The sequence below is a fragment of the Cherax quadricarinatus genome, chromosome 33 (genome assembly GCF_038502225.1).
Source record: "Cherax quadricarinatus isolate ZL_2023a chromosome 33, ASM3850222v1, whole genome shotgun sequence".
Taxonomy (NCBI): Eukaryota; Metazoa; Arthropoda; class Malacostraca; order Decapoda; family Parastacidae; genus Cherax; species Cherax quadricarinatus.
This window is the reverse complement of record NC_091324.1, coordinates 13,226,085-13,248,620: the sequence shown is the minus strand read 5'-3', so window position 1 is coordinate 13,248,620 and position 22,536 is coordinate 13,226,085. Positions and strand designations below refer to the sequence as shown.

At 44.2% G+C, this 22,536-nt stretch overlaps 1 protein-coding gene across 9 annotated transcripts in view; it reads left to right on the top strand.

Annotated features, from left to right (window-relative positions):
- LOC128693913 (vascular endothelial growth factor receptor kdr-like) overlaps positions 1 to 22,536 on the top strand; it is a 247,983-nt gene that overhangs the window by 73,789 nt on the left and 151,658 nt on the right. For all 9 annotated transcript variants that reach the window (XM_070090807.1, XM_070090815.1, XM_070090810.1 and 6 more), the window contains one exon: positions 10,739 to 10,974. In XM_070090807.1, the coding sequence (XP_069946908.1) occupies positions 10,881 to 10,974 (94 nt within the window). In that variant the 5' untranslated portion in view covers positions 10,739 to 10,880. The remainder of the gene's footprint in view (positions 1 to 10,738; positions 10,975 to 22,536) is intronic.

Here is a 22,536-nt window from a genome sequence, read left to right as displayed (position 1 = left end):
CGAACAAGTGGTATTGATCAAAAACAACACTGCAACTAGCCAAGGAGTCGAACCCATGCTGCTTTGGCCTGCAGGCCAAAGCAGCATGGCGACATTGCAGACCTGGAGAGCGTACAGTACACATAAGTACGATAAGGCACCTAAATTACTGGGAACAGTTGAAGGTCCTTGATCTGTATTCCCTGGAACGCAAGCAAGAGAGATACATGATAATATACACTTGCAAGGTCCTGGAGGGATTGGTACCAAACCTGCACACGAAAATCACTCCCTATGAAAGCAAAAGACGACAGGAGATGCAACATTCCCCCGATGAAAAGCAGGGGCGCCACGAGTACATTGAGAGACAACACAATAAGTGTCCGGGGCCCAAGACTGTTCAGCTGCCTCCCAGAATACATAAAGGGAATTACCAATAGACCCCTGGCTGTCTTCAAGAAGCCGCTGGACAGTCACCTAAAGTCAGTACCTGACCAACCGGGCTGTGGTTCATACGTCAGTTTGCGTGCGGCCAGCAGTAACAGCCTGGTTGATCAGACCCTGATTCACCATGAAGCCTGGTCTCAGACCGGGCCGCGGGGGCGTTGACCCCCGAAACCCTCTCCAGGTAAACTCCAGGTGTGTGTGTTTAGAATTCGCAGAAGAGGCGAAATATTCACAAATAGTAATCTCAAGTCGAAGGAGATTCGAACCTACGCACCTTGGAACAAGGTACGCAGTGCTCTACCCTCGTATTGGACCAGTGTAGTACGGTGGTAGAGCACTGCGTACCTTGTTCCAAGGTCCGTAGGTTCGAATCTCCTTCGAACTGAGGTTAGTGTCTGTGTTTGTGAATCGGCCGACGTGTTGGTGGAATGATGATGTAAAGAGAGTAGTAAGGGAGAAAAAGTTAGCATATGAGAAGTTTTTACAAAGTAGAAGTGATGCAAGGAGGGAAGAGTATATGGAGAAAAAGAGAGAAGTTAAGAGAGTGGTGAAGCAATGTAAAAAGAGAGCAAATGAGAGAGTGGGTGAGATGTTATCAACAAATTTTGTTGAAAATAAGAAAAAGTTTTGGAGTGAGATTAACAAGTTAAGAAAGCCTAGAGAACAAATGGATTTGTCAGTTAAAAATAGGAGAGGAGAGTTATTAAATGGAGAGTTAGAGGTATTGGGAAGATGGAGGGAATATTTTGAGGAATTGTTAAATGTTGATGAAGATAGGGAAGCTGTGATTTCGTGTATAGGGCAAGGAGGAATAACATCTTGTAGGAGTGAGGAAGAGCCAGTTGTGAGTGTGGGGGAAGTTCGTGAGGCAGTAGGTAAAATGAAAGGGGGCAAGGCAGCCGGAATTGATGGGATAAAGATAGAAATGTTAAAAGCAGGTGGGGATATAGTTTTGGAGTGGTTGGTGCAATTATTTAATAAATGTATGGAAGAGGGTAAGGTACCTAGGGATTGGCAGAGAGCATGCATAGTTCCTTTGTATAAAGGCAAAGGGGATAAAAGAGAGTGCAAAAATTATAGGGGGATAAGTCTGTTGAGTGTACCTGGTAAAGTGTATGGTAGAGTTATAATTGAAAGAATTAAGAGTAAGACGGAGAATAGGATAGTAGATGAACAAGGAGGCTTTAGGAAAGGTAGGGGGTGTGTGGACCAGGTGTTTACAGTGAAACATATAAGTGAACAGTATTTAGATAAGGCTAAAGAGGTCTTTGTGGCATTTATGGATTTGGAAAAGGCGTATGACAGGGTGGATAGGGGGGCAATGTGGCAGATGTTGCAAGTGTATGGTGTAGGAGGTAGGTTACTGAAAGCAGTGAAGAGTTTTTACGAGGATAGTGAGGCTCAAGTTAGAGTATGTAGGAAAGAGGGAAATTTTTTCCCAGTAAAAGTAGGCCTTAGACAAGGATGTGTGATGTCACCGTGGTTGTTTAATATATTTATAGATGGGGTTGTAAGAGAAGTAAATGCGAGGGTCTTGGCAAGAGGCGTGGAGTTAAAAGATAAAGAATCACACACAAAGTGGGAGTTGTCACAGCTGCTCTTTGCTGATGACACTGTGCTCTTGGGAGATTCTGAAGAGAAGTTGCAGAGATTGGTGGATGAATTTGGTAGGGTGTGCAAAAGAAGAAAATTAAAGGTGAATACAGGAAAGAGTAAGGTTATGAGGATAACAAAAAGATTAGGTGATGAAAGATTGAATATCAGATTGGAGGGAGAGAGTATGGAGGAGGTGAACGTATTCAGATATTTGGGAGTGGACGTGTCAGCGGATGGGTCTATGAAAGATGAGGTGAATCATAGAATTGATGAGGGAAAAAGAGTGAGTGGTGCACTTAGGAGTCTGTGGAGACAAAGAACTTTGTCCTTGGAGGCAAAGAGGGGAATGTATGAGAGTATAGTTTTACCAACGCTCTTATATGGGTGTGAAGCGTGGGTGATGAATGTTGCAGCGAGGAGAAGGCTGGAGGCAGTGGAGATGTCGTGTCTGAGGGCAATGTGTGGTGTGAATATAATGCAGAGAATTCGTAGTTTGGAAGTTAGGAGGAGGTGTGGGATTACCAAAACTGTTGTCCAGAGGGCTGAGGAAGGGTTGTTGAGGTGGTTCGGACATGTAGAGAGAATGGAGCGAAACAGAATGACTTCAAGAGTGTATCAGTCTGTAGTGGAAGGAAGGCGGGGTAGGGGTCGGCCTAGGAAGGGTTGGAGGGAGGGGGTAAAGGAGGTTTTGTGTGCGAGGGGCTTGGACTTCCAGCAGGCATGTGTGAGCGTGTTTGATAGGAGTGAATGGAGACAAATGGTTTTTAATACTTGACGTGCTGTTGGAGTGTGAGCAAAGTAACATTTATGAAGGGATTCAGGGAAACCGGCAGGCCGGACTTGAGTCCTGGAGATGGGAAGTACAGTGCCTGCACTCTGAAGGAGGGGTGTTAATGTTGCAGTTTAAAAACTGTAGTGTAAAGCACCCTTCTGGCAAGACAGTGATGGAGTGAATGATGGTGAAAGTTTTTCTTTTTCGGGCCACCCTGCCTTGGTGGGAATCGGCCAGTGTGATAATAAAAAAAAAAAAAAAAATATATATATATATATATATATATATATATATATATATATAACATATAGAACGGGTTTAAGGCTTTTGGTGAATATAATTACCTAACTCTGTCTTCACAACTGCTTCTAATTCTAAGAAATACGAAATTTGAATCATTTAATATATTTATCCAGGTAACAGTAATGCAGCGTGTAAAACATCATCTGATTGATTTTCCTAAAATCTTTTATTTTGCTTAGCAGGTGGTAAATAAGTATGCTTCACGAAACTTGAACTGTGAAGACACTATTTAACTATGTTGACATTCCATGGAATGAGAGGTAATTATTTTTGATTTAAGTAAGAAGACAGCATTTCCATTGTCACGGGTCAAGAGCCCTTCAGCAGTGTTAATTAAGGCACAATCGCCTTGATGGGCCAATAATATAAGAGCTCCATTTACTCATGTGATGCAAAGGCTTTTTGACATTTTATGAAGTTGTTGCGTGATTCACTGTGCCGTGGGGAGTAGTCGTATGGGTCTTATCAAGCGCTGAGAATGGAAACATCCGTACTAGCATCTTACTCAACGTGCGCAACATTGTCAGAAACTTTTTGTTAAACTCTTTTACGTCAGTTGTCCAAGACAGCCAGAACTAACCCAGGCTGGGTAAAAAACGCGATACGCTGTCGTTAAAAAAAATTGCGAAATGCATCCATTTCATGATTATGATACGCTCAGTACTTTCCTAGTAACCCAATCATATAAACGTAAATAATGATGTTTAAGGTTGAGATGCTTAGTGTGTGCCCTAGAGCCTTAACTTGCAAATACAGTTAGAGATAACTCAAGATAATCCCGGGGCTATTAACTCTAGATAACCCCGGAGGGCTAATAACTCAAGATAACCCCGGAGGGCTAATAACTCAATATAACATCGGAGGACTAATAACCCAAGAGACCCGGGGCTAATAATTTAAGATTACCCTGGAGGTCTAATAACGTAAGACTACCCTGGAGGGCTAATAATTAAAGATAACCTCAGATCTAATAACCCAGTATAAGGCCAAAATTCTAACTATGGCATATTTCCTTTGGGCTCGTCCAATATCGAGGTATCTTTTCACTACTAAGTAAATAGGAACGGCTAACACCGAGGTGTCTTTTCGCTACAGAGTAAACAGGAACGGCTGACTAACATCTAGGTATCTTTTCACTACCAAGTAAACAGTAATGACTGGCTAACTCCTAGGTATATGTTTAAGAGCAGCTGCCAGACTCTTGCGTGCTTTCACTGTTAGGCAGACATTGGCAGGAAGTGTTAAGGAGACTTCCCCATTCATCTCGCCTAGGGATCAACCCCCGGTCCTTTCCGTTCTGAGCCGAACGCTGCAAAAAAAAAAAAATATGGTGAGCTGGTGTAGTTGGCTAAGCGATGGTTAGTCAGGTATAGGCGAGTGCCACGCTGACTGCCGTATAGTGCCAACATCACCAGTGACCACACGCTGGTACGCCTGCACTAATGACTCAGTATCACATGGTGAGACCAACCAGGCAATCATTACCCCCCCCATAACATTTCGTTACTTTTTAAACTAGTTTTAGTTCGTTAGTTGATGAACGATCCACTCCAAAACATTTGCTCTTTTTTGACGTTTACTTAGGTTAGGTTTATTAGGAAACAGGACAAGCGTTTCATATTATGACCCGCTCCAGCTGCGGGTCATATGACCCGTAGCTGGAGCTTTTGGTCAGCTGACTGACGCCTTCCGCTAACGTGTACCTGTTATGATATTCGTCAGGAGACAGGACAAGTGTCTCCTGACACGGGTCTTAATCATATAGATGACTTGTTAAAAATGAACTGAAAATGTTTATTTAGGTAGATTTGTCAGGAAACAGGACAAGTGTTTCCTGACACGAGTCGTGTTATATAATGACCTGCAGCTGGAGCTTTTGGTCATTTGACCCGAGGCCTTCCGCTGGCTTATCGGTTCACCCATTTAAAAATATGTTTATTTTTATACATACTGTCATATATATTGTTACTGTAACAAATTGTAAATAATTGCATATTTTTATGTAACGTAAGTGTGACATATGGTAACAGTCATACAAAGTCTCTGAAACTGTCTATAGTGCAACCCATTTATCTGTTTATTCTTGGAAATTATATCTACTATTATAAGAAAATACAAATTGTAAGTGGAGAATACTCCAGCTAAAAAAAAAAATCGTATTAGAAGCGGAGTTTTGTCATAAATCATGTATTCCCATTTTCGTGACAGCCATCTTGGTTTTCTACAAAATGCTCATTGCTGCCTTGGTGGCAGTCATGGACCCTGTATCAGGGATCACTAAGGTTCTTGTATCAGGGCTCACTAAGGTTACTGTATCAGGAATCACTAAGGTTCTTGTATCAGGGCTCACTAAGGTTACTGTATCAGGGATCACTAAGGTTACTGTATCAGGGATCACTAAGGTTCTTGTATCAGGGCTCACTAAGGTTACTGTATCAGGGCTCACTAAGGTTCTTGTATCAGGGATCACTAAGGTTACTGTATCAGGGCTCACTAAGGTTACTGTATCAGGGATCACTAAGGTTACTGTATCAGGGCTCACTAAGGTTACTGTATCAGGGATCACTAAGGTTACTGTATCAGGGCTCACTAAGGTTACTGTATCAGGGATCACTAAGGTTACTGTATCAGGGCTCACTAAGGTTACTGTATCAGGGATCACTAAGGTTACTGTATCAGGGCTCACTAAGGTTACTGTATCAGGGATCACTAAGGTTACTGTATCAGGGCTCACTAAGGTTACTGTATCAGGGATCACTAAGCATCCTATATCAGAGACCACTGAGGTTCCTGCATCAGGGACTACTAATGTTACTGTATCAGAGATTCCTAACCATACTGTATCAGGGACCTGGATCAGGGACCCCTATGGTTACTGTATCAGGGACCACTAAGGATCCTGTATCAGAGACCACTATTACCTGGAGTTTACCTGGAGAGAGTTTCGGGGGTCAACGCCCCCGCGGCCCGGTCTGTGACCAGGCCTCCTGGTGGATCAGCGCCTGATCAACCAGGCTGTTGCTGCTGGCTGCACGCAAACCAACGTACGAGCCACAGCCCGGCTGATCAGGAACTGACTCTAGGTGCTTGTCCAGTGCCAGCTTGAAGACTGCCAGGGGTCTGTTGGTAATCCCCCTTATGTGTGCTGGGAGGCAGTTGAACAGTCTCGGGCCCCTGACACTTATTGTATGGTCTCTTAACGTGCTAGTGACACCCCTGCTTTTCATTGGGGGGATGGTGCATCGTCTGCCAAGTCTTTTGTTTTCGTAGTGAGTGATTTTCGTGTGCAAGTTCGGTACTAGTCCCTCTAGGATTTTCCAGGTGTATATAATCATGTATCTCTCCCTCCTGCGTTCCAGGGAATACAGGTTTAGAAACCTCAAGCGCTCCCAGTAATTGAGGTGTTTTATCTCCGTTATGCGCGCCGTGAAAGTTCTCTGTACATTTTCTAGGTCGGCAATTTCACCTGCCTTGAAAGGTGCTGTTAGAGTGCAGCAATATTCCAGCCTAGATAGAACAAGTGACCTGAAGAGTGTCATCATGGGCTTGGCCTCCCTAGTTTTGAAGGTTCTCATTATCCATCCTGTCATTTTTCTAGCAGATGCGATTAATACAATGTTATGGTCCTTGAAGGTGAGATCCTCCGACATAATCACTCCCAGGTCTTTGACGTTGGTGTTTCGCTCTATTTTGTGGCCAGAATTTGTTTTGTACTCTGATGAAGATTTAATTTCCTCATGTTTACCATATCTGAGTAATTGAAATTTCTCATCGTTGAACTTCATATTGTTTTCTGCAGCCCACTGAAAGATTTGGTTGATGTCCGCCTGGAGCCTTGCAGTGTCTGCAATGGAAGACACTGTCATGCAGATTCGGGTGTCATCTGCAAAGGAAGACACGGTGCTGTGGCTGACATCCTTGTCTATGTCGGATATGAGGATGAGGAACAAGATGGGAGCCAGTACCGTGCCTTGTGGAACAGAGCTTTTCACCGTAGCTGCCTCGGACTTTACTCTGTTGACGACTACTCTCTGTGTTCTGTTAGTGAGGAAATTATAGATCCATCGACCGACTTTTCCTGTTATTCCTTTAGCGCGCATTTTGTGCGCTATTACGCCATGGTCACACTTGTCGAAGGCTTTTGCAAAGTCTGTATATATTACATCTGCATTCTTTCTAGTGCATTTAGGACCTTGTCGTAGTGATCCAGTAGTTGAGACAGACAGGAGCGACCTGTTCTAAACCCATGTTGCCCTGGGTTGTGTAACTGATGGGTTTCTAGATGGGTGGTGATCTTGCTTCTTAGGACCCTTTCAAAGATTTTTATGATATGGGATGTTAGTGCTATTGGTCTGTAGTTCTTTGCTGTTGCTTTACTGCCCCCTTTGTGGAGTGGGGCTATGTCTGTTGTTTTTAGTAACTGAGGGACGACCCCCGTGTCCATGCTCCCTCTCCATAGGATGGAAAAGGCTCGTGATAGGGGCTTCTTGCAGTTCTTGATGAACACAGAGTTCCATGAGTCTGGCCCTGGGGCAGAGTGCATGGGCATGTCATTTATCGCCTGTTCGAAGTCATTTGGCGTCAGGATAACATCGGATAGGCTTGTGTTAATCAAATTTTGTGGCTCTCTCATAAAAAATTCGTTTTGATCTTCGACTCTCAGTCTGGTTAGCGGCTTGCTAAAAACTGAGTCATATTGGGACTTGAGTAGCTCACTCATTTCCTTGCTGTCATCTGTGTAGGACCCATCTTGTTTAAGTAGGGGCCCAATACTGGACGTTGTTCTCGATTTTGATTTGGCATAGGAGAAGAAATACTTTGGGTTTCTTTCGATTTCATTTATGGCTTTTAGTTCTTCCCGCGATTCCTGACTCCTAAAGGATTCTTTTAGCTTAAGTTCGATGCTTGCTATTTCTCTGACCAGTGTCTCCCTGCGCATTTCAGATATATTGACCTCTTTTAGCCGCTCTGTTATTCTTTTCCGTCGCCTGTAAAGGGAGCGCCTGTCTCTTTCTATTTTACATCTACTCCTCCTTTTTCTTAGAGGAATAAGCCTTGTGCATACATCGAGTGCCACCGAGTTAATCTGTTCTAGGCATAAGTTTGGGTCTGTGTTGCTTAGTATATCTTCCCAGCTTATATCGGTTAGGACTTGGTTTACTTGGTCCCACTTTATGTTTTTGTTATTGAAGTTGAATTTGGTGAATGCTCCCTCGTGACTAGTCTCATTTTGTCGGTCTGGGGCTCCACGCATACATGTCTGAACCTCAATTATGTTGTGATCTGAGTATATTGTTTTTGATATGGTGACATTTCTTATCAGATCATCATTGTTAGTGAAGATGAGGTTATGGTTACTGTATCAGTGTCCACTAAGGATTCTGTATCAGGGACCACTAATGTTACTGTATCTGGGATCTCTAAGCATCGTATATCAGGGACCACTTAGGTTACTGTATCAGGGATACAGTATTCCTGTATCAGGGACTACTAAGGATCCTGTATCAAGGATCACTAAGGATCCTGTATCAGGGACGATTAAGGGTTCTGTATCAGGGCACTCTCTAGCATCAAGGAACCTCCTTTGAGGTGACTCGAGGGATTACTAAAGGGATTATTAGATAATTCCTGTCAAGAAACGGCAGTTGCCTTAACGAAGATTAAAAGATGAAGGATTAAGAACAATCTTATACGAATTCGGTGAGCCGTCACTAAAAATTTGATGATATGAAGATAAGCCGTCAGTTATGTTGATGTATGAGTTAATTATGTCTTGGTGATTAAGTTAGTGCATTAACTGTTGTTGTCACTGATGACCTAGTTGTACGAGTGAGAAAATGATGGTGTTAGGCACGAGTGTCACTGTGTAGCAAGTCTTGAACAATTATTATTATTATTGCTTGTATTATTATTATTACGTAGCAGTAGTAATATTGTTATGGGAGGCACTAAATCCGTAGGGAAGGTTAATCAAGTTAGCTCCATGGAAGGTGTGGGGACGGGGAGTAGCTCCAATCATTGGATCAAGAGCCCTTCGTCAGCATCAAGGCACCCCTCTCCTGAAGCCTTTTTGAAGGAACGTTGAATCGATAAAAACTACATAAAATAGTGGCAACTTTGCTGAGCTAATGAGCACCCTACTAGAATTAGTATCTACATTGTTTTTACATTATCACCACTACCACTAATTTGCTGACAGATAAGCAAGTCACAGTGTTACAAATATTGTGCGCAGTGCAGTGCACTATACACTCTGAGTACTGAACGATCTATGCACACTTCAACTTGCACACTGCATAGCACCAGGGGCAACATGATTACGACATAAAATATTTAGAGAACTACAGTTGATAAGGTAGATAGAAATAGACTATTAAAGGAAGGTACCGAGGACAAGAGAGCGTAGATGGGAGGACCGAAATACGTTACGTGGGATGTCAGAAAGTACTCGTTTAGTGTGAGAGTGGTTAGGTGGAACGAACTGTACTAGGAAGTAATGGAAGCAAAGTTCATACACAGCTTTAGGAGTCAGTATGACAAAGGCCATGAGGCCAGGAATAGTGTGTAGCGATTGGTGAGTGCAGTATCACCATACACAAATGACCCGCACATAGAAGAGAGGAGCTTACGTCCCTGTAGATGCCTTCCTCTCCCGCTACACTGTAAAATGCTTCAAACTTCAGAACACTCGTGACCTAACCTGATTCCTCCTTTTTTCTTCTTCTCCCTCTTCCCCTTTCCTTTTTTTCTTTTTCTCATTTGTGTTGTCTTTCTTCTGCCCTGTGTATTTGTTCCTTCTTTATTTACTTATTTATTTATTTCCATCCCCCTCGGTGTCCCTACTCATACCCTCTGTGGGCACCAGCTCCCTTGCAGTGTTCCTCTTTCTTTGTATCTGACTGGCCCCTCCTACTCTTACTACCTCCCCACTACTACTTCCACCTCCACTACTACTACTACTACTACTACTACTACTGCTACTACTACTACTACTACTACTACTACTACTACTACTACTACTACTACTACTACTACTACTACTACTACCACCACCACCTCCTGCCTATATATACCCATCCTGCTCTTTCTCGTTAGTGTGACTTTGTAAATGGTCCAAGTCGGACCGAAACGTCTTATGCTCCTCTCTCTTATGTGCGGGTTATTTGTGTATCATTCCAGTCACGGTATTGTGCCTTTTTTTTTGTTATTTGCAGTATCACCATTCTACATCCCTGGTGCATACTAGACAGCACCAAGCATTGTTGCTACGTTATTGCAGCACAGTAATACACCATTACTACAATTCTTGATGATACTCAGCATCCAACATTCTTCGCACACTTGTTGACTCACTTTGATTAACTGTTTTTTTTTTTTTTTTGCATCTGCCTTGACCTCAAATTCAAGCAGTCTTGTCACACCAGCCGAAGCTCTTTCTTTGTTTAGGGATCCGGTGTGGGAATATCATTTGGTTATCTCATGCTTGAAGTTATTGAACATATATGGTGCCATGTTTACACAATTTGTTATGTTCAACAAAGAAAGGAATCTCAGTTTATTTTGTAGTTATTATGTATACAGACACCTTCATGATTACTGTTTATATTAATATTTATATGTATTTTTCTTCCCTACCTACAGTGTGAGGCGAGGCCTTCGTTACAGAGGTCCCACCCCCTCAAAAAAAAAAAAAATCGTCGAAGAATGCTATCGCAAAATGAAAAGATGGTCCTCTAGCAGCTAGACTCCTCACCACTCAGTAGCTGCCAAGAATAACTAAGAGATGGCACTGGACACCTGTCTTTTGAGACATCGGGTCTCAGAGACCTCGAGGACATGTTTGGTTGTCTGTGTATGCCTCTTCGGTCTTCTCATAAGTGAGTTAATAGTTTTCTTCTCGGAGCTCATGTATTATCACTTTTATACAGCAAGTGTAGAGGTGGGTTGGTTGGGAAATATATGAAGGATTTGCGCGTGTGTGTGTGTGTGTGTGTACTCACCTATTTGTGGTTGCAGGGGTCGAGTCCTAGCTCCTGTGTGTGTGTGTGTGTGTGTGTGTGTGTGTGTGTACCACCGAAAAGGTTGAGTCTCAGCTCCTGGCTATGCCTCTTCAACTACATTCACAGGTATTATTGAATGTTCCTGGTCTCTCGTGTCACATCCTACCTGTTTTTGAAACTGTGTATGAAGTGTTCCTTCACTTCCTCGTCTAGCTTATTCTACTTATTTACCATGTTGAGACTGACGAAGCACTGCCTTGGATCAAGAACTATTCATGAGCATCACAGTACCCCTCCCGAAGGGGCTTGGGTGGGTGCTGGTGGGGGTTTAGGAAGATGAAAAACATGGAAAACGGAGTTATATATATATGTTTCACAAAAGTGGATCTCCCGTGACGTCTTGAACATGGTTGCTTTCTTGGTGTCGCTTCCAGGGAGATAAAATTCTTATCACAACCTTGGCTACGCAGTACTCTAGTAAACACGTAGCTACGTAGTGCACACGGAGTGTGTACTAAGTAGCTCACTAAAGGTGTACCATGTGTCCTTGGGACATTATAATGAGGGCCGTAAGGGCCATTTGGTTCGACAGTCAACCTCATAGAGGGCATCACCTTATTGTTTATATATATATATATATATATATATATATATATATATATATATATATATATATATATATATATATATATATATATATATATATATATATATATATAAAGAAAGAAAGATCGCAGTCAGCAGGACTACTTCTACTACTGGAGACGGTCAAGATCCCCAGGCAGCGCTCTAGCCCACTCGGCCACTCAAATACCACATAGACTGGGCAGCCTGGCTCACAAGCCATGTTTCTTTCCCAGCCCGGGCACGTCAGTGAGCCTCAAGCATGGATTCAAGCTGTTTCAATCTCCTCCTGTATTGTGGCCGAGTGGACTAGAGCGCTGCCTGGGAATCTTGACCGTCCCCAGTAGTAGTTTCGAATCCTGCTGACTGCTTTCTTTCTTTGTATATACCCGCTTGTTTCTGAGTGGTATATATATATATATATATATATATATATATATATATCATTAACAGAACTGTTAATGATTCAAAATCACTTGTTTCGTGATTTCATTAATATTTATTCATTAAACAGGCCATATACCACCGAGGCAGGGTGACCTAAAAAGAAAAACGAAAGTTTCTCTTTTTAAATTTAGTAATGTATAGAGAAGGGGTTACTAGCCCCTTGATCCCGGCATTTTAGTCGCCTCTTATGGCACGCATGGCTTACAGAGGAAGAATTCTTTTCCACTTCCCCATGGAGATAAGAGGAAATAAACAAGAACAAGAACCAGTAAGAAGAAAAAAACCCAGAGAGGTGTGTATATATTATGGTTGTTCATGCATGTGTAGTGTGACCTAAGTGTAAGTAGAAGTAGAAAGACGTACCTGAAATCTTGCGTGTTTATGAGACAGAATAAAATACACCAGCAATCCTACCATCATGTAAAACAATTGCAAGTTTCCATTTCACACTCACTTGGCAGCACGGTAGTACCTATTACCTCAGCCAGATCCCAGGAATATGGCTGAGTGACTTTAGTTTATGGCTAAGGGCAAATTTTTGGCCTTCATCATTTGTCAGTGTAATATGACGGCGTTTTTTATTACGTTAAAAAAGTGCTAAACCTGTATGGGTCATACGGCACTGTGAGTGTGGAGGTAGGAGATAGTGTTGATATGATACTGAAGTCAAAGTTGAAGCAATAGGTCAGTTGCTGTTAAAATGTCAGAGTCTACAAGATAAGACTTACGAGAAGGAGGTCAGTTAGAGTAAGTGCCCCAGGGTTTTGTAACTCTCTGATAGAGGACAGCCTTTTAAGATATGGTGAACCGATACTTTGACGTGGCAGCCCTCGCAGAGAAGTGCCAAGCCTTTCTCTTTGTATCCGTGTTCGAGTTATGTATGTCTGATTCGTTATCGTTAGAATGTAGTTTCCCATACTAGACAGCAGTGGGAAGAAGCACCAAGCAAAAAATAACGTTTGTGCTTGCTAGAAACGCGACATAATCATTGTTGTATATAAAGAAGGACGGGATGTGGGGAGTCTATAGCTTTCAACGTGCCTTGGGAGTTAGAACCACCAACGAATGACGAAGCGGACGTAGATGCAATGTATATGAAAGTGGCTTGGATAACACGTAACTCTGAAGTTAAAATCCTGGCCGATGCTACTAGCTGTCCTAGGATTACTTTATCCGGAAATATTCAGCCACATACTCTATTGCATCTGGAGTTTTTGAAACCATCATTGTACTCAGCTAAACATTAGAATGTGACTGCAAATTTTCAAGCGTCAGCATAAGTCTGTAAGATAAGATAAGATAAGATAAGATTTCGTTCGGATTTTTAACCCCGGAGGGTTAGCCACCCAGGATAACCCAAGAAAGTCAGTGCGTCATCGAGGACTGTCTAACTTATTTCCATTGGGGTCCTTAATCTTGTCCCCCAGGATGCGACCCACACCAGTCGACTAACACCCAGGTACCTATTTGCTGCTAGGTGAACAGGACAACAGGTGTAAGGAAACGTGTCGAAATGTTTCCACCCGCCGGGAATCGAACCCGGGCCCTCCGTGTGTGAAGCGGGAGCTTTAGCCACCAGGCCACCGTAATAGATAAATGAACCTTCAGTGATAAAAGTGGAGAGGAATAAACTTAAATCCTCGCTGGCCTCCAGAGGAGGGAGGGAAAAAACAAATACCGAGTGAACCTGAAGGAGAGGTAAATAGATGTTACCAGAGCGTGAATATAGAGATTAAAGAGAGGTAGTAAATGGGGACGTTATTAACTGATTAGTCTTGCTAACATCTGTATTTGTTGTGCATGTGAAAGGATCGTGGAGGTCATTGAGGCGAACAAAATATACTGGTTCTCAACAGTTTTGTTTATATTATCTTCATTGATTTTGTGTGTGTGTGTGTGTGTGTGTGTGTGTGTGTGTGTGTGTGTGTGTGTGTGTGTGTGTGTGTGTGTGTGTGTGTGTGTGTGTCCCGGAGGGAAGGAAGGGATGGAGGGGAAACCCTTATCAGTATTATGAGCGCACAACTTCAGAACCAATAACCCCCGGAAGTCTGAGGACAGCCTGCTGCTGGCACTCTCTCCCTCTCTCTCTTTACAAAGGGTTTTACAAGGTTAGGTTTAAGATTCCTGACTTTATTGAGAAGCTAAGAGCTGTTATCTACAAATAGGGAACAGGATGAAGTTGGAACCATCTGTGGCCCAGAGATTTCATTTGGTCAACTGACTTTATTTCGTTGATGTCATTATGCTGTACGAACATGTTTCAGACTCAAATCATTCTTGGAATAAGTGATCTCAGATGAAGTGATGTTCTTGAGAAGGGTACAGCCAAATTATAGTTGTTGTTTGTTGCTCATTTTGTTGTGTAGAACTTCACTTCTCGCTCTCCGCAGAGTGGAGCCATGTGTGATACTTTGACAATATTGGCCTTGTGCACAACAGTAAGGTCACCCACCTCCCTCCGGTGTTGGAGGCTCTGTTGAAATGACGGATCTGTCCAGGCTGGGTCATGGCGAGAGATGAGTCGTCTTGCTCTGTTCTCTATTCTCTCATGAAGTCGCAGATAAGACTGGGGAGAGGCAATCCAAGAAAGTGAAGCATACTCAAGGTGTAACCGTACTTGTGCCTCGTACAAAATCTTCTAACCTATACTGTCGAGTAGTTGCCAGATACATGTAAGTTCTGTAAGCATTCTGGCCTCTTTGCAAGATTTACAATGTGGTTCATCATAATCAGTTTGGAGTCAGATTTCAACACAAGGATATCAATTTCATCTCTGGGTACCAACACTCCTCCATTCATTTTTACTACTGCTTCATGCATCATTACCATCATGGTGTCTAGAGACCATCATCATTTGTGTTTTCTCATGAGCAAATGTGACCTGCTATCGGTTTCCTCAGGGTGATATAGCTGTAAGCTGGTGATTGATGTAACTTAGGGTAGCTGGCATTTCCTATCTTGGATAAGTAAATGTCAGAGTACAGTCGTCTGTATCGCATGGGATTTTGAGATGAGTTAAAGGCCATTGAAGTAGACATTTCATAACAATGGCCCAAACACACTTCTGTTTGGAACACTTACATTAATAGAGTGTTTTGTTAATCTCTCTCTCCCCTAGGTCTTTATACAACAAACGTGTGCGTCCTTATACTCATCTGTTTATGCTTGTTACTCTAGCACTCAGCCTCTAAGTTTTGATCATTCATGAGACGGTGCTACTGCCCTTGAAAACCTACACACACACACACACACACACACACACACACACACACACACACACACACACACACACACACACACACACACACACACACACACACACACACACACACACACACCAGTTTGGAATCCACACCTAGTCAAGCACGTCAAGAAATTAGAGAAAGTGCAAAGGTTTGCAACAAGACTAGTCCCAGAGCTACGGGGATTGTCCTACGAAGAAAGGTTGAGGGAAATCGGCCTGACGACACTGGAGGACAGGAGGGTCAGGGGAGACATGATAACGACATATAAAATACTGCGCGGAATGGACAAGGTGGACAAAGACGGGATGTTCCAGAGAGGGGACACAGACACAAGAGGTCACAATTGGAAGTAGAAGACTCAGATGAATCAAAGGGATGTTAGGAAGTATTTCTTCAGTCATAGAGTAGTCAGGCCGTGGAATAGCCTAGAAAGTGATGTAGTGGAGGTAGGAACCATACATAGTTTTAAGGCGAGGTATGATAGAGCTCATGGGGCAGGGAGAGAGAGAGGACCTAGTAGCAATCAGCGAAGAGGCGGGGCCAGGAGCTGTGACTCGACCCCTGCAACCACAAATAGGTGACTAGAAATAGGTGAGTACACACACACATAGCCAGGAACTATGAATCGACCCCTGCAACTACAATTAGGTGAGTACACATACACGCGCATACACACTAACCACAATCTTCAATACATCCCTTGAAACTGGGCAACTACCTGGGATATGGAAGACGGCAAATGTAGTCCCCATTTTTAAGAAATGAGACAGAAACGAGGCACTAAACTGCAGACCAGTGTCTCTGACGTGTATAGTATGCAAAGTCATGGAGAAGATTATCAGGAGGAGAGTGGTGGAGAACGGAACAAGATTATAAACGACAACTAGCACGGATTCATGGAAGGAAAATCCTGTGTCACAAACCTTTTGTAGTTCTATGACAACGTAACAGAAGTAAGACACGAGAGAGAAGGGTGAATTGATTGCAATTTCCTGGATTGCAGGAAGGCCTTCGACACAGTTCCTCACAGGAGATTAGTGCAGAAGCTGGAGGATCAGGCGCGTATAACAGGAAGGGCACTGCAATGGATCAGAGAATACCTGACAGGGAGGCAACAACGAGTCATGGTACGTGATGAAGTATCACAGTGGGCGTGTGTGACGAGCGGGGTCCCACAGGGGTCAGTCCTAGGACCAGTGCTATTTTTGATATATGTGAATGACATGATGGAAGGGATAGACTCTGAAGTGTCCCTGTTCGCAGATGATGTGAAGTTAATGAGAAGAATTAAATCAGATGAGGATCAGGCAGGACTACAAAGAGACCTGGACAGGCTGGACACGTGGTCCAGCAACTGGCTTCTTCCCTGCCAAATGCAAAGTCAAGAAGATTGGGGAAGGGCAAAGAAGACCGCAGACAGAGTATAGGCTAGGTGGACAAAGACTGCAAACCTCACTCAAGGAGAAAGATCTTGGGGTGATCATAATACCTAGCACGTCTCCGGAGGCACACATCAACCAGATAAATGCTACAGCATATGGGCGCCTGGGAAACCTGAGAATAGCGTTCCGATACTTTAGTAAGGAATCGTTCAAGACACTGTACACTGTGTACATTAGGCCCATAATGGAGTATGCGGCACCAGTTTGGAACCCACACCTGTTCAGACACGTCAAGAAATTAGAGAAAGTACAAAGGTTTGCAACAAGGCTAGTTCCAGAGCTCAGGAGAATATCCTACGAAGAAAGGTTGAAGGAAATCTGACTGACGACACTGGAGGACAGGAGGGTCAGGGAAGACATGATAACGACATACAAAATACTGCGTGGAATAGATAAGGTGGACAGAGACAGGATATTCCAGAGAGGGGACACAGAAACAAGGGGTCACAATTGGAAGCTGAAGACTCAGACGAGTCACAGGGATGTTAGGAAGTATTTCTGCAGTAATAGAGTCGTCAGGAAGTGGAATAGCCAAGCAAGTGATGTAGTGGAGGCAGGAACCATACATAGCTTTAAGACGAGGTATGACAAAGCTCAGGAAGCAGAGAGAGAGAGAGAGAGAGGATCTAGTAGAGATCAGTGAAGAGGCGGGGCCAGGAGCCGAGTCTCAACCCCTGCAACCACAATTAGGTGAGTACAGTTAGGTGAGTACACACACACACACACACACACACAGTCCTAGGACCCGTGCTGTTCTTGGTATATGTGAACGACATAACGGAAGGGATAGACTCAGAAGTGTCCTTGTTTGCAGATGATGCGAAGTTAATGAGAAGAATCAAATCGGATGAGGATCAGGCAGGACTACAAAGAGACCTGGACAGGCTACAAGCCTGGTCCAGCAACTGGCTCCTTGATTTTAACCCTGCCAAATGCAAAGTCATGAAGATTGGGGAAGGGCAAAGAAGACCGCAGACACAATATAGTTTAGATGGCCAAAGACTGCAAACCTCACTCAAGGAAAAAGATCTGGGGGTGAGTATAACACCGAGCATATCTCCTGAGGCGCACATCAATCAGATAACTGCTGCAGCATACGGGCGCCTGGCAAACCTACGAATAGCGTTCCGATACCTCAGTAAGGATTCGTTTAAGACTCTGTATACCATTTACGTCAGGCCCATACTGGAGTATGCAGCACCAGTTTGGAATCCACACCTACTCAAACACGTCAAGAAATTAGAGAAAGTGCAAAGGTTTGCAACAAGACTAGTCCCAGAGCTACGGGGATTGTCCTACAAAGAAAGGTTGAGGGAAATCGGCCTGACGACACTGGAGGACAGGAGGGTCAGGGGAGACATGATAACGACATATAAAATACCGTGCAGAATAGACAAGGTGGACAAAGACGGGATGTTCCAGAGAAGGGACACAGACACAAGAGGTCACAATTGGAAGTTGAAGACTCAGATGAATCAAAGGGATGTTAGGAAGTATTTCTTCAGTCATAGAGTAGTCAGGCCGTGGAATAGCCTAGAAAGTGACGTGGAGGCGGGAACCATACATAGTTTTAAGGCGAGGTATGATAGAGCTCATGGGGCAGGGAGAGAGAGGACCTAGTAGCAATCAGCGAAGAGGCGGGGTCAGGAGCTGTGACTCGACCCCTGCAACCACAAATAGGTGAGTACAAATAGGTGAGTACACACACACACACACACAGTTCCGACCCCCCGCACCACGAACCCTACCCCTACAGCAACCCCCTATGGGAGCTCTTCCTCCATCTCCACTGCAACCCCCCACAGACCCCCACCAGGGCTCCTGCTCTCCCAACCAAAGTATTCCCCCAGGACCACAGTTACAGTATTAGAACAGAAGTTGAAGGTTTGGTACACAAATGCGGGTGGACTAACGAATAAATATGAGGAATGGCAAGAAAGAATCAATGAGAAGTCCCCAGACATCATAGCAGTTACAGAAACAAAACTCATAGAGACAATAACAGATGCAATCTTCCCACCAGGATACCAGATCATGAGGAAGGATAGAAGGGGCAGAGGGGGAGGAGGGGTTGCTCTGCTCGTAAAAAACCGATGGAAATTCGAGAAAATGGGAGGCATAGACGAGACAGGAGAAAGGGACTACATAGTAGGTACACTTCAGTCTGGGGAGCACAAGGTGGTCATTGCAGTGATGTATAATCCACCACAGAACTGCAGACGCCAAGAGAGGAATATGAAGAGAGCAACAGAGCAATGGTGGACACACTTGCTGAGGTGGCGAGAAGAGCTCACTCCAGCAGAGCAAAGTTGCTGGTTATGGGGGATTTCAACCACAGGGAGATTGACTGGGAAAACCTGGAGCCCAAAACACGGAGAGCCAAGATGTTGGATGTGGTGCTGGAAAACCTCATGCACCAACATGTTAAGGACACTACCAGAGTGAAAGGGGAGGATGAACCAGCAAGACTGGACCTTGTGTTCACCCTGGGCAGTTCAGACATTGAGGACATCATGTATGAGAGTACCCTAGGAGCTGGCGACCACGTGGTTCTGTGCTTTGACTACATAGTAGAGTTGCAAGCGGAGAGAGTAACAGGAGTTGAATGGGAAAAGCCTGACTATAAAAGAGGGGACTACATAGGGTTGAGGAACTTCCTGCAGGAGGTTCCGTGGGACAGAGAACTGGAAGGAAAGCCAGTAAATGAAATGATGGAATATGTAACAACAAAATGCAAGGAGGAAGTGGAAAGGTTTATTCCCAGGGGCAACAGAAACAATGGGAAGACCAGAGCAAGCCCCTGGTTTACCCGACGGTGTAAGGAGGCAAAAACAAAGTGCAATAGAGAATGGAAAAAGTACAGAAGGCGGAGAACACACGAAAATAGGGAGATCAGTCGCAGAACCAGGAACGAGTATGCACAGGTAAGGAGGGAGGCCCAGCGACAGTATGAAAATGACATAGCATCGAAAATCAAGACTGACCCAAAACTGTTGTATAGCCACATCAGGAGGAAGACAACAGCCAAAGACCAGGTGATCAGATTGAGGACAGAAGGTGGAGAACTCACAAGAAATGATCAGGAGGTATGTGAGGGGCTAAACAGGAGATTTAAGGAAGTTTTCATAGTAGAGACAGGAAGGGCTGTGGGAAGACAGCACAGAAGGGAACATCAAGAGGGAATATACCAAGAAGTGTTGGATGACATATGAACAACCGAGGAGGAGGTGCAGAAGCTGCTAAGTGACCTTGATACCTCAAAAGCGATGGGACCGGACATCTCTCCATGGGTCCTTAGAGAAGGAGCAGAGATGCTATGTGCACCCTAACCACAATCTTCAACACATCCCTTGAAACTGGGCAACTACCTGAGAAATGGAAGACAGCAAATGTAGTCTCCATATTTAAGAAAGAAAACAGAAATGAGGCACTAAACTACAGACCTGTGTCTCTGACATGTATTGTGTGCAAAGTCATGGAGAAGATTATCAGGAGGAGAGTGGTGGAACACCTGGAACGGAACAAGATTATAAATGAAAACCAGCATGGGTTCATGGAAGGCAAATCCTGTGTCACAAACCTCCTGGAGTTTTATGACTAGGTAACAGAACTAAGACATGAGAGAGAGGGGTGGGTTGATTGCATTTTCCTAGATTGCAGGAAGGCCTTTGACACAGTTCCCCACAAGAGATTAGTGCAGAAGCTGGAGGATCAGGCGCATATAACGGAGGACACTGCAATGGATCAGGGAATACCTTACAGGGAGGCAACAACGAGTCATGGTACGTGAAGAGGTATCACAGTGGGCGCCTGTGACGAGCGGGGTCCCACAGGGGTCAGTTCTAGGACCAGTGCTATTTTTGATATATGCGAACGACATGATGAAAGGAATAGATTCTGAAGTGTCCCTATTCGCAGATGATGTGAAGTTGATGAAAAGAATTAAATCGGATGAGGATGAGGCAGGACTGCAAAGAGACCTGGACAGGCTGGACATGTGGTCCAGAAACTGGCTTCTCGAATTCAATCCTGCTAAATGCAAAGTCATGAAGATTGGGGAGGGGCAAAGAAGATCGCAGACAGAGTATAGGCTAGGTGTACAAAGACTACAGACCTCACTCAGGGAGAAAGACCTTGGGGTGGCCATAACACCGAGCATGTCACCGGAGGCACACATTAACCAAATAACTGCTGCAGCATATGGGCGCCTGGCAAACCTGAGAATAGCGTTCCGATGCCTTAACAAGGAATCGTTCAAGACACTGTACACTGTGTATGTTAGGCCCATACTGGAGTATGCAGCACCAGTCTGGAACCCACACCTGGTCAAGCACGTCAAGAAGTTAGAGAAAGTACAAAGGTTTGCAAAAAGGCTAGTCCCAGAGCTCAGGGGAATGTCGTACGAGGAAAGGTTGAGGGAAATCGGACTGACGACACTGGAGGACAGAAGGGTCAGGGGAGACATGATAACGACATACAAGATACTGCGGGGAATAGACAAGGTGGACAGAGATAGGATGTTCCAGAGAGGGGACACAGAAACAAGGGGTCACAACTGGAAGCTGAAGACTCAGACGAGTCACAGGGACGTTAGGAAGTATTTCTTCAGTCATAGAGTCGTCAGGAAGTGTAATAGCCTAGCAAGTGAAGTAGTGGAGGCAGGAACCATACATAGTTTTAAGAAGAGGTATGACAAAGCTCAGGAAGCAGAGAGAGAGAGGACCTAGTAGCGATCAGTGAAGAGGCGGGGCCAGGAGCTGAGACTCGACCCCTGCAATCACAATTAGGTGAGTACAATTAGGTGAGTACACACACACACACGTACTAAAGTATAGACCAGTGTCGCTGACGTGTATAGTATGCAAAGTTATGGAGAAGATTATCAGGAGGAGAGTGGTGGAGCAACTTGAACGGAACAAGAGTATAAACGCCAACCAGCATGGATTCATGGAAGGAAAATCCTGTGTCACAAACCTTCTGGAGCTTTATGATAAAGTAACAGAAGTAAGACACAAGAGAGGGGTTGGTTGATTGCATCTTCTTGGACTGCAAGAAGGCCTTTGACACAGTTCCTCACAAGAGATTAGTGCAGAAGCTAGAGGATCAGGCTCATATAACAGGAAGGGCGCTGGAATGGATCAGAGAATACCTGACAGGGAGGCAACAACGAGTCATGGTATGTAATGATGTATCACAGTGGGCACCTGTGACGAGCGGGGTCCCACAGGGGTCGGTCCTAGGACCAGTGCTATTTTTGGTATATGTGAACGACATGATGGAAGGGTTAGACTCAGAAGTGTCCCTGTTCCCAGACGATGTGGAGTTAATGAGGAGAATTAAATCAGATGAGGACCGGGCAGGACTTCAAAGAGACCTAGACAGACTGGACACCTGGTCCAGCAACTGGCTTCTCGAATTTAATCCCGCCAAATGCAAAGTCATGAAGATAGGGTAAGGGCACAGAAGACCGCAGACAGAGTATAGGTTAGGTGACCAAAGACTGCAAACCTCACTCAAGGAGAAAGATCTTGGAGTGAGTATAACACCGAGCATTGTCTCCGGAAGCACACATCAACCAGGTAATTGCTACAGCATATGGGCGCCTGACAAAGAACAGCGTTCCGATACCTTAATAAGGAATTATTCAAGACACTGTACACCGTGTACGTCAGGCCCATACT